The sequence below is a fragment of the Phocoena sinus genome, chromosome 13, assembly GCF_008692025.1.
Source record: "Phocoena sinus isolate mPhoSin1 chromosome 13, mPhoSin1.pri, whole genome shotgun sequence".
NCBI classification, from domain to species: Eukaryota; Metazoa; Chordata; class Mammalia; order Artiodactyla; family Phocoenidae; genus Phocoena; species Phocoena sinus.
In genome coordinates, this window is record NC_045775.1 from 18618551 (window position 1) to 18631011 (window position 12461).

Here is a 12461-nt window from a genome sequence, read left to right on the forward strand (position 1 = left end):
TGCCTATTGGCTATTGCTTGTGTCCCGTTATGAGACGGTCTTTCCCATTGGCCAATAAGCTCGGGCTTTGCCGCACAGACCTCTGGGAGTTGTATTCCCCGTGAAACGCCACCGAAGGTAAGCCTGCTACAATTTCTCCCTTGAAAGGTATAGCGCCTTCCCCCACTTCTCATCGGTTCTCTTAGTCTAAGAAGGAGTCCGGGAGCCCTAAAGTCAACACGGCTTCTTAACCTTTTTAGGGGTGCGGGGGTTGTTGGGGGAAGGAGTCGAGGACCTCTAAAATAAGATAAAATCTCCTCAGAAAAATGTTCTTTTCCGTACACAAAATACTGAAGCCGTTCCATGGACCTGTGCTAATTACAAACCGTTATTCTACACTTACCCCCAAAGTGCCTGACCATGGCCACAGTTCAAGAAGCTAGTGCTTCACTAGGCTTAAGACCGGCTATACCCCTGGGAGACTCTGGGCCACGCCTTGGGGCCGCCCATGGGGAATTTCAGATCCTGACCCTCACAGTACAGTTGAGGATCATGTTTCTTGAACACACAGCCAACCCTCCTTCAGCGATGCTGATAACCTGAAGTTTCTGCCCCGACCATCTGGGAGACAAGGAGAACACCTCTAGCGCCCACTCTTCTTTGCTCAGGCTTTTCTCCCCATGCCTATCTTCCAGCACCATAGCTGGAAGAATCATACCTTCATATCAATTTTTGCAACAATGCATGAAGAATGAGAAAAAGAGACAGAAAGTCCCATTCATTTTTCAAACAAATGTTACCTTCTCCAAAAAATACCTTTCCAGATTCTTATGTCTCCTTTGGGTGGAGGTGAAGGGTCTGGTAGAACTCATTCATTCATTCATTTATCCCACAACTTAAATCACTCCACGCCGTAACTGTTTGTGTCCCTGCCCATCACAGATTCAGTTCCTCTAGGACAGCAATTCTGTCTTAATTCAGCCGGTATCCCCAGGGCACAGTTCTCTGCCTTGAAAGGTGGGAGTCCGCCTGTGCGTACGTCAGAACTACGCAGGATGGAGAACAGTGGTTAAGGGGGGGTGGGGTAGAGTCAGTAATTACTGGCTTCTCCTCCACCCCCCGCCCCCACCTCTCAGCTTGCCCCTGCGGATTCGGACAGCCTAGCTGGGGTGGGTACCTCTCTGGTGCTTCCATGACGCTCTGAACGCTATGGCAGTGAACGCAGTTAATGAAAGTGTTGGTTTAGTTGCCGGCCTTCTCCCCCAAGTCTGTGAGACCGAGTTGACCGGCCCTCCTCACCCCAGCTTAACACAGAGTAGGTGCAAGATAAATATGTGTTGAACGGATGGATGGATGAATGGATGGATAGATGGGTGGGTGGATGCGCACGAGTGTCTGCATGCCTCCTGCAACAGCCTGGTCAAGCTCCCGAGCAGCCGCGTCAGGGTCCCTTCCCCCGAGCCCCGCCCCGGTCGACCCCACCTTTCCGCGCCGCTCCGCCCCGCCGCCCCCTTCCCGGTGGCCCCTCCCCGCGCAGGTCCCGACTCCAGCCGCACCTCCTCCGACTCTGCAGTGGCGGCGGGGTGGCGAGCCGGAGCGCCAGCGGGCCAGGGCCGGAGCCGAGCCGGGGTCGGGGAAACAGCGGGGACCCTCGGAGGCGGGGCCAGTGGGACCGCGATGGGCGTGGAGATCGAGACCATCTCCCCGGGAGACGGTACCGGGTGGCGGAGCCGGGGGAGGAGGAGGGGTCTCGGGGCGGAGCCCGGCGGGCGGGGGTCCGATTCCGAGGTGGCGCGGAGGGTGCTGAACAGGGAGAGCTGGCCTAGGATGGGGGAGGCGGGAGAAGACCCTAGATGGGACTGTTGGATGTCTAGCACACATCCTTCGCCATCCCCTTACGCGCCTGCTCACCTAGAGGAACGAAGGCGGCGGCTGGGAGGCTGGGGTCTGCGGCCCGCCACCGCCCCGGGGGCCTCGGGCTGCCGCTGCCCGCGACTGGAACCGCTCGATTATCCGCTACTCCTGATTTCCTAGGGCCGTTTTTTAGCTCCGCTTTCCCTGCCCTGCTGGTTGAGCTCTGGAAACAGGGGAAAGGACATGCTTTGGGGTCTCTTCTGCTCAGGGCAGCCCCCTTCTAACGCGCCCGCCTCCCGGCCTCTGGTTGGGCGGCCCCTGCGATCTGGGCGTTGAGACGCTGTAGGGACCGACCCAGTCTGGGAATGATGGAGCGCTTCTTCCACTGCTTCTGCATCTTGCTTTATCCTCCCTGTCCCACTCAGTCTCTCCGGCCATCCTGTCCACTCCCATGGCTTTCATTATGGGCTGCAAACCGATGGTCTCCAAACTTAAGCCTCCAGCCCAGGCCTCCAATCTGAGTTCCAGGTGGTCCATTTATCCAGCTGCTGCTCAGCCTCTATCTGCTCATCCCACGGATCCCTCAAAGTCAGCAAGTCCAAAACAGGACTCATGCTCCTGGTCTCCCCCACTCCCTAGCACTCCTCTGTGTTCCCTTGTTTCCTGCCTCAGAATCGGCACCAGTCACTTTCCCCTTCTGTAATTGAGTTTGGATGTGCCAGGAGTAGCTATTTCTTTATTTCTTAAACCAACCTTAATTCAGACTGGAGCCCTCATTTCTGCAGGATTTGACAGGCAAACTGCATGTCAGACATTATTGACACTCCCCCACCCCCGGGAAATTGGAGGGACTCTTGGTTCTTGGCCACCCTCCTTATTGAAAAGCAGTGGTCCCTAGAAGTCCCAGCCACAACCTTGGATCACCCATGGGCTGCAGGCTTCTTTTTCCATGCTGGGAACCATGGTGCTGTGCCCCAGGAAGCATCCCCCGGGGCACTGCCATAGAGTTCTGCCAGTGGCCTCCAGGCCTCTTCTCCTTTCCCTGGTTCAAAGAAACCTTTAGAGTTTTCTCTCCTTAACCTCCCTCCCTGGCTAGACAAGGGGCATTTTCTCTTGAAGGGGGATCAGATTTTTAGGGAAAGCCTGGAGGAACTTTGGCCTTCTGCTTTTAGCTCAATCTAAACCCCTGAGTCAAGACAGCACAAAAGGGCCAGCTACCATGCTACAACCCAGAGGGGGCAATGTACCAATTAATATTTCAGTGACTACGCTGCAGTGCTGGGGATGCCTGCCTTGGTGGAGCCCACACCAAATCCTGCCAAGTTCTTCTGCCGAATATCTCTAAGGCTCCATCTCCTCAGCCCCTGCCCTAGTTCAGGCCAACATCATCTCTCACCTGGATTTATGCACAGTCTCTAAACTGGTCTCCCCACCTCCATTCTCACCTCCTGGCCTTCCATCTGGCCTCCCACCCCACCCCCACCATTTTCCCCACCACAGCCTGAGCACTCTTTAAAATGCATATTGACCATGCCCCTCCCTGGGCATAAAACGTTTTAATTAATCTTACTTTTTCTCCAGGCAGACAGTGATACAGCCTCCTGTTACCTTCCATGCTACAGCCTCATCTCTTACCACCAGTACCTACCCCCACCACCAACTTTTCCTCCGGCTTTATCGAGCTGTCTGCCAGTTGTTAAATATACCAGTCATTCTGCAAATATTTATTGAGCATATACTGTGTGCTAGACCCTAGGATTACACAGCAGGGAACCAGACGGGCTCCCACTACTGCTCAATTTGAAGCTTTGAACATGTGGTTCACTCTTCCCAAATTATCTCCCTTACTTCCTTGGTAAACTACTCATCTTTTAAGACCCAGTTTAACCATTATCTCCTCTCTGATACTTTCCCTGCTGCTCAGTCAGTCAGGTGCTCCCTCCCAAGGGCCCCCATCTAAATGTTGGCTCAGCTGTTAGCCCTCACAAGGCTTTAAATCCCACTCAAATTTATACCTCCTGTGCAGTCTCTCCATCTGTCTACTTGTAGTACAAATTCACATGTCTAAGAGGCATCTTAAGATTGCCACCTGCACAAATCTGTTCCTCATCAGCCTTCCCCATCTCAGGAATCAGCTCCTCCATCCTAAATCATCTCCTCCAAACCTAAAACCCAAGCATCGTGGTTGTTTTCTCCTTCTCTCTCATCCTGGACCCCATCTCCATGCCATTAGCATGCCCTGTCAGCTCCAATTCCAAAGTATATTTCCAATCTATTTTACTCTCTTCTCTGCTGCCAACCACTTTAATTCAAGCCATCATTGATTTTCTGTCTGGATTATTGCAACAGGCGCCTAACTGTCCATCCTACACACAGCAGCCAGAATGATCTTATAAAATCTTAATTCAGATTATGTCATTCTCTTGCTTAAAACCTCCAGTGCCTTCCTGCTGCACTTAGAATTAAATCCGGCTCTGCAAGGCCCTGTGTGATCTGGCTCTTTCCCACTTGTCTCCACCTCCTTCCCTTCTTTCCAGTCATCTAGGCTCCTTACTGTTTTGTAAATGCACTGATCCTTTTCTGCCTCACAGTTTGTGCACTTGCTGCTCCCTCTTCCTGCAGTGCTTTTCCCAGTGTATTGCTCATCCTTCAAGTCTCAGCTGAAATGTCATCTTCTCTGAAAGGCTGTCCTGGACCACCCATTCTAAAATGGCCTGTCCCACGGTATCTCTGTAATTTATCATTGTGTTTATTTAGAGAACTTATCACAATCTATATTGTCTTGTTTGTCTGAGTATTGTTTGTCTCCCTCCATTAGAATGTAAACTCCAAAAGAGTAGGAATCTTGTCTGTATAATTCACTGGTGTATCCCAAGATCAGGCCCAGACCTTGCACACAGCAGGTATTCAGTAAATATTTGTGAATGATTGTGTTTATTCATCCTTGTGCACAGTCATCACCCTGCATTATAATCTATTATTTATGTGTCTGTTTCCCTAACCTCATTGTGAGTTCATAGATTGCTCTGTGTCTCTGGAATCTAGTCCAGGCCTGGCAGAGAGTAGGCTGTCAGAAAGGTTCGTGGAATGGACAAAGGAAAGTAAAAAGAGCAATCAAAGAAAGGAAAAGGACCAGGAGAGAGTGGAGTTGTGGAACCCAAGGAAATAAAGTTCAAATCAAGGCCAGAGAAGTAAAGTGACTAATCTGGTTCGTACAAAGCACAGAGCCAGAACTGGAACCATGGGCGTCTCCATGGTATGGAGGGGAATGTGGGCCAGAGCTCTTGGTCACAATCACACCTGAAATGTCCCAGGCGGCTTTCTCCAACGTGCTGTTCATTCATCTATTCTCATGTCTCCTTGCAGGAAGGACATTCCCCAAGAAGGGCCAGACGTGTGTGGTGCACTACACAGGTAGGCTTCACTCCCTGAGCCCTCATCCAGACCTGCCCCTCCCCAGGCAGGTCTCTCCTCTGATACTCCTCTCCAGAGGTATCAGCTCCCCCAGACCAGGCCCAGAGCCCAAGGCAGCCAAGTCTCCCTCTGACCAGCTATCCCCAACTCCTCCCAGCCAGCCTTGAGGGAATGAGAAAGGGGGCTTGCAAGGTTAACCCCTGCCCTCTTTTTTTTTTTTTTTTTGCGGTACGCGGGCCTCTCACTGTTGTGGCCTCTCCCGTTGCGGAGCACAGGCTCCGGACGCGCAGGCTCAGCGGCCATGGCTCATGGGCCCAGCCGCTCCGCAGCATGTGGGATCTTCCCGGACCGGGGCACGAACCCGCGTCCCCTGCATCGGCAGGCAGACTCTCAACCACTGCACCACCAGGGAAGCCCACTCCTGCCCTCTTATACCACCTCCATTCCCCTTCTGTCTGTTGCAGGCAGGGTGGAGTCCTGGCCCTCCTGGTGCTGTCCGATACTTGGAAATTCCTCTTACAGCTCTGAGAGCCCTGACCCTCCCTGCAGACTCCCTTTTCATCCTACAGTGTTATTAGAGCAGGGGAGGTCAGCTTCCTGAGAATTCCCTTTCTTTTTTCAGAAACAGACTATTCAATTCAGCCTACTGTTATTGATCACCTACTGTGTGTGAGATGCTGTGCTGAGCAGTAGGGGCACAAAAATGAAACAAAAGGATCCCTACCTTCATTGGGGTGGGGGAGGGCAGGAAGTCAACTGGAGGCTCTGACGCAGTGTGAGGCACGGGTGGCAGTGGCTGTGTCAGGGTGCTGTGTGGCCAGAGCAGGCCCCGCCTCTGCTGAGCCCTCTTGGATGATCTGCACTGGAAGGCCAGGTGGGCTGAGATCCTGAGGACCACTGGCGGGAAGGTTATAAGCAGATGTTTGTTCTGGGGGTTGAGTGCTCTGCCTTGTGACCTGCTTCCCAACGTGGCAAACTTGGTGACAGCCACTTAGCAGACAGCAAGGCCAGTTTAATTCATAGGACATAGTCAGATGGGGCCATTTTTAGCAGTTCTCTGGGCCAGTGTGAAGTGCCAGGTTGATTCTAGGCAGACAGTGTGGGTATTTCTCAACAGCTGTGTTGTCGGTTGCTGACGTCAGTGGGCTGGAGCTGTGTTTTATCTCCTGGTGATGTGGCCTAATTACCATGAGTCTTCTGGGGCCTCTGACCTGTGTAATTGATTTATCTGTTCTACATGTTGCAGACAGACCAGTCCTTGTCAAGTTACTCAAACCACAACATCCTTTTGCAAAGACCTTTCACAATACATGCAGACAGGAGGCAATGTGCATTAAATACTAACATCAGCCATGAGTGGCTCTGGTCTGGGGACGGATTGTCTCATCAAACCCAGCAGGAGACTGTATGGGACTTTTTGGTAAACTTTTTTATTATATATAAATACAGTAGTAGAGAATATAACTCTAAGATGTACAGCTCGATGAAATTTTTCTAAAGTGATCACACTTATGTAACCACCCCCCAGATCAACAGACATTTCCAGCACCCCCAGGACTCTCCCTCTTGCCTCTTCACAGTCATTACACCTCCCTAAAGGTAAACAGCATTCTAACTTTTTGTCCCTGTGGATTGATTTCACCTGTTTTTGAACTTCATATAAATGGAATTGTAGAGTATGTACTCTTTTGTGTTTAGCTTATTTCACTCATTATGTCACTTTTTTCACTTTTTATGTCTGTGAGATTTATCCAGAGTAGTTTGCTCTTTTTTATTCCTGTACAGGTCATTGTATGAATATATTGCAATTTATCGTTTCTACAGTAGATGAACATTTAGATTGTTGTTCGTTTTTAGCTATTATGAATTGAGATGTTTTTTGGTGCACGTGTCGACATTCTGTTTGGCTATATATATGCAGAAGCGGGATTGCCGGGGCACAGGGTTATACCTATGGTCAGATGTAGCAGATCCTGCCAAACAGCTTTCCAAAGTAGTTGTGCCAGTTTCCACTGATACCAGCAATGTCTGAGCATTCCAGTTCTACATCCTCATCAACACTTGGTGTTGTCAGGTTTTTGTTTTGCTTTTGGCCTGTCCTGGTGGTTTTGACTTGCACAGCCCTGATGATTAATGAAGCTGAGTACCTTTTCACGTCTTTCTGACCATTTGGATATTCTTGTTAGTTCGCCTAAATTTTGTCCACTTAAAAAAAAAATTTGGTGGTCTCTCTTTTTCTTATTGATTTGTAGGAGTCCATCTGTATCCTGGATGTGAGTCCCTTGTTGGTTACACCTAGTCCAGACATCTCCCATGCTATGGCTTGCCTTTTTACTCCTTTATTGGCATCTTTTGAACAGAATTCTTAATTTTAATGACGTCCTACATATCATCAGTCTTTCCTTTATAGTTAGTACAGTTTAGAAATCTTTGTCTATCCCTAGGTCATGAAGATGTTCTTCTATTTATTATTTTATAGAAGCTTTATTATTTTATCTTTCATATTTAGGTCTGTGATTCATCTGGAATTGATTTTTTTTTTTTTTTTTTTTTTTTGCGGTACGCGGGCCTCTCACCGCTGCGGCCTCTCCCATTACGGAGCACAGGCTCTGGATGCACAGGCCCAGCGGCCATGGCCCACGGACCCAGCCGCTCCGTGGCATGCGGGATCCTCCCGGACCAGGGCACGAACCTGTGTCCCCTGCATCGGCAGGTGGACTCCCAACCACTGTGCCACCAGGGAAGCCCCTGGAATTGATTTTTATGTGTGGGTGAAATAGGGGTTCACTTTGATGTTTCATTTTCCCCCATATGCATATACAGTCAATCCAGCAACATTAATTTAAAAAAAAATCATCCTTTATCCATTGCATTCAGTGGCACCTTTGTCAAATCAGGTCACCTTGTATCTGTGGGTCTGTTTCTGGACTGCATGGTTTTGGATGAACCTGCAGCAGTAGATAACAGTATATGGTCTGAAGTGGATTAAGTCATATGAAACCTGAAGAAATTGGGGAGTGAGCAAATCAGTCTTTAAATGGAGTGTGTGAATGTGTGTGTGCACCTATCCATATGTGTATTGTACAAGTATGTGTCTGTGTGAATGTATTATATCTGTGTATCTAAATATTTTCCTAGCATCTGGCCATCGGGGTTTTCTTCTGAGGGTCTATGCATATATGCATGTGAGCATGCATGCACATCTCTGAACATCTTAGCAACCTGTGTGTATGCATGAGTTTGTATTTGATCTCCTATATTTGATACAGAAGGATCCATCTGTTTGCATCTCTGTGTAGCGATAGGGTTTTCTTCTTTGCCTGATTTAGTACCCAGGGCAAGAGCACAATTTATTCTGCCCAGAAAATAGGTAAATAAGAATGTCTCTTGTATACATTTATGTTGTAGAAATTAGGAAGTGGAATCACAGATGCTCAGATACTGAGCAGGCCCAGACCTTTCATGTTAAACATGGCAAATCTGAGGCCACGAGAGAGGAAGTAATTTGCCTCACTTCACACAATGAGTTAGTGTCCGAGTGAAGTCAGAATCCAGTCTCTGAACTTACAGGCTAGGCCTTTCTCTGGTCCCAAACTGCCTTCTGTTGTGGTCCAGGGGCCACAAGAAGTCATGGAATAGCATCATTTACAGAATGTCTGATCTTTGAACTAGAGACACCAGTAAGAACAGAAAATAGAAAAGCAGCTCTTGGGTCTTAGGCAGCTGGACTGAGACAACACATGTACATCAGGGATGACAAGGTATTTGCAGCTGGAGGCTGAGGGGTGCTCCAAACTGCTAAGACAACACTCGGGGTGTTCTGGGTTCACATATCTCTTTTGTATGAGGTCTGGAGGCCACCACTGACTGGCTGGGTCACTTTTTTTTTAAAAATTTTATTTACTTATTTAGTTTTGGTTGTGTCGGGTCTTAGTTGCGGCATGCGGGATCTTTCATTGCGGCGCACAGGCTTCTCTCTAGTTGTGGTGCTCACAGGCTCTAGAGCACGCAGGCTCAGTAGTTGCAGCTCATGGGCTCTCTAGTTGTGGCGCGCAGGCTCCAGAGCACACGGGCTCTGTAGTTGCGGCACGCGGGCTCTCTTGTTTTGGTGCATGGGCTTAGTTGCCCCGCAGCATGTGGGATCTTAGTTCCCCAGCCAGGGATCGAACCTGTGTCCCCTGCATTGGAAGGTGGATTCTTGACCATTGGACCACCAGGGAGGTCCCTGTCTGGGTCACTTTACAGTTACAGTTCACTGTAGTAAAGGATGATATGACCTTTGGGTTTTGCATGTTGGGGGAACCTTGGGCAGACCAGGTGCAGACTCAACCTGAGGATGAAATGCCTGGGAAAACAGACCTTCAGGTTGAGGCAGCTCCATGATAAAAGTTGCAATGTGCAGAAGTACTTGAGAAAGGTATAACCTGAATAGGGCAGGGAAGGGAAGGAAGGGGAGGGCAGAGAGAAGGTTATCAGGCAAACAGTAGCTAGATCTTAAAAGTGCCTGGATACAATGGAGGCATTTGGATTCTGCCTCTGGGGAGCTAGTGAAGTATTTTAAGCAAGGGAGTAATAGGATCAGGTATGTGTTTAAAAAAAAAAAATCATTCTGGGTACAGTATGGAGAATGGAATGGAGGAGTAAGAACAGAGCAAAAAGGCCAGTTAGAGTTGGTTCCTGTACACAGGTGAGATATGATGGTGGCTTGATGAGGACACAGGGTGGTGGTAATAGAAATGGAGAAAATAGCTGGACTCCAAAGATATGCAGGACTTGGTGATAGGCTGTATGTGGAAGTATCCAGGTTTCTTGCTTGGCCAACAGGACGGATGGGGAGGACTGAAAGACAGAAGGTTTGTACAGAATAGGAATTCCATTTTAGACATGTTGAACCTGAACTGGGAGTTAGCTCATGACCACAGTTATTTTCCACCCTATCCTTGCTTTCACAGGAATGCTCCAAAATGGGAAGAAATTCGATTCATCCAGAGACAGAAACAAACCTTTCAAGTTCAGAATTGGCAAACAGGAAGTCATCAAGGGTTTTGAAGAGGGCGCAGCCCAGGTAGGATGAGGATCCTTGTTAAGGGGGATTTGAGGAGCTGGGGGTGGGGGCTCAGCACTCTGCCCTCCACCCTCACCCTATCACAGACCACTACTGCTTTGACTCCACTGTCAGGGCATGGTGATGCCACCTAGTTTCAGTTGTGGCTTTGTGTCCCCACCCTTTTAGTTGCCAGCATGACTCCTTTCTGTCACTGGGGGCTCTCATCCCAAGCACATCTCCCCAGCTAGTTCTGAGCAAGCCTGTGAGCTACCAGCTGTTTGGGACTGAGGCAGCAGAAGAGTTGGGGTGGGGGAGGCCAAGGTGATTTTTTTTTAAACTTAAAAAAAAAAACCCTATTTCAGACTTGCAAAAACATTGTAGGTAGAGTTCCCATATACTCTTTACCCAGCTTCCCCAAATGTTAATGTTTTACATAACCGTAGTACAGTGATGAAAACCAGGACATTAACATTGATACAATACTATTAACCAATCTATTCAAGTTTTTGAGTTGGTTATTCAAAATTTAAAAATCGATTATTCAAATTTCACCAGTTATCCCACTAATGCCAGACAAGTTCTTGAGGACTGCTGTGATGAGCCCTGGTTCAAACTCTTCTTTGCTCTGTGAAGTCATGTGATGCTCCTTGCCGTGGCCTCTAATCTCTAAATCTCTCTAATGAACTATCACCTACTTGAGCATGTACATGTACATGTGCTCTTTATACACCTCTTTAGGCTTCTTTGGAAGAAGAAGGAAAAATTATGAACAAATAGAAGTGTTGGGCCATTCACTAATTGAATAACCAGCAGTGTTTGTTGGACGAATGAATTTGAGACCACTTTGTAGAAGTTATTTTCCCGCAGTCAAGTCTCTGTTAGTCTGAGGCACAATCTGCATCTGTTACAACTCTTAGCATCACTCAATGTGCCACGTATAAAACTCATCTCAGATCTTCAGAGTTACCATGAGGATGGTTTGGGAAAATGCCATAGTTATCTTACCTTTTTCTTTTAAATCAAGCTGGGTCCTCTTTCTCCTCTCCCCATCTGCCCCCATCCCTGCTAGATGAGCTTGGGGCAGAGGGCGAAGCTGACCTGCACCCCTGATGTGGCGTATGGAGCCACGGGCCACCCCGGTGTCATCCCTCCCAATGCCACCCTCATCTTTGACGTGGAGCTGCTCAACTTAGAGTGAAGGCAGGAAGGAACTGAAGGTGGCTGGAGATGGCTGCTGCTCACCCTCCTAGCCTGCTCTGCCACTGGGACGGCTCCTCCTGCTTGGGGCTCTTGATCAGTGCGCTAACCTCACTGCCCCAAGGCATTATCCCTTCTCTCTGCCCAAGTTGCTCTGTATGTGTTCCGTCATTGTTCACACGCATCTTTGCTTGAGGAAACTTCAGTTGCAGATTGCAATGTTTCAGGTTGTGCATTTTGCGTGATGCATGTAGTAGCCATTCCTGATCACAGAACAGATTTCTTGTTCGCACAATCTACACTGCCTTACCTTTACTTAAGCCAGACACACAAGGTGCTCAGACATGAAATGTACATGGTGTACACAGAGGGACTTGAGCCAGTTGCCTTTGCTGTCACTTTCTCTCTCAGAAATTCTGCTGACTTAAACGATGTCCTTTTTGGAAATGATATGAAAAATAAAGGCTCTGTGCTTGACAAATTCCTGTCCATCCTTATTGAAGGTAGAAAGTGCTTTAAGGACCACATAAGTCAGTTGCCCTTGGGAAAAGAGTGGAAAGGAGAAGTAGCTAGGAGAGTGATAATAAATACAGAACAGTTTTCCCCCACTATCTGAAAGTAGAAAGTAGAGCATTCCTATGAAGCCTTTTGTAAGCTGAAATGGTATAAAGCGAAGAAGCAATTACCTGAGGGCACATCTTGCTTACGGATTGATGAAATAAATCGAGATAAAAGCACAGATGCTCACAGACACAGTTCAAAGCTATGACAGCTTGATGCCGAGATGCTTAGTTCTTGGGGAAGGAGCTTGGCGGTGTCACTTTCACTGCTCAGGGTTCATACTGCCTCTATAATGGCTCTGAATGCTATTTTTGCTTTTCTCCTTTTTTCATAAAAGCAAAAATCCTTTCTGGATTTCTTTCGTGCAGCAAAAACAGGTACTCCTGTAGGTCTTGCCTAAAAGTGAATT

General features: G+C 48.4%; 1 protein-coding gene across 2 annotated transcripts; it reads left to right on the forward strand.

Annotated features, from left to right (window-relative positions):
* The first annotated feature begins 88 nt into the window (after nt 1-88).
* Nucleotides 89-11972, forward strand: FKBP1B (FKBP prolyl isomerase 1B). Of its 2 annotated transcripts, none has more exons than XM_032652412.1 (4): nt 89-117; nt 5200-5247; nt 10200-10312; nt 11364-11972. In XM_032652412.1, the coding sequence occupies exons 3-4, from the start codon at nt 10202-10204 to the stop codon at nt 11490-11492; spliced, it is 240 nt and encodes a 79-aa protein (XP_032508303.1). In that variant the 5' UTR covers nt 89-117; nt 5200-5247; nt 10200-10201; the 3' UTR covers nt 11493-11972. The 2 variants fall into 2 exon arrangements, with proteins under 2 accessions (XP_032508303.1, XP_032508302.1); XM_032652411.1 differs by lacking the exon at nt 89-117 and adding an exon at nt 1555-1693.
* The last annotated feature ends 489 nt before the right edge of the window (nt 11973-12461 follow it).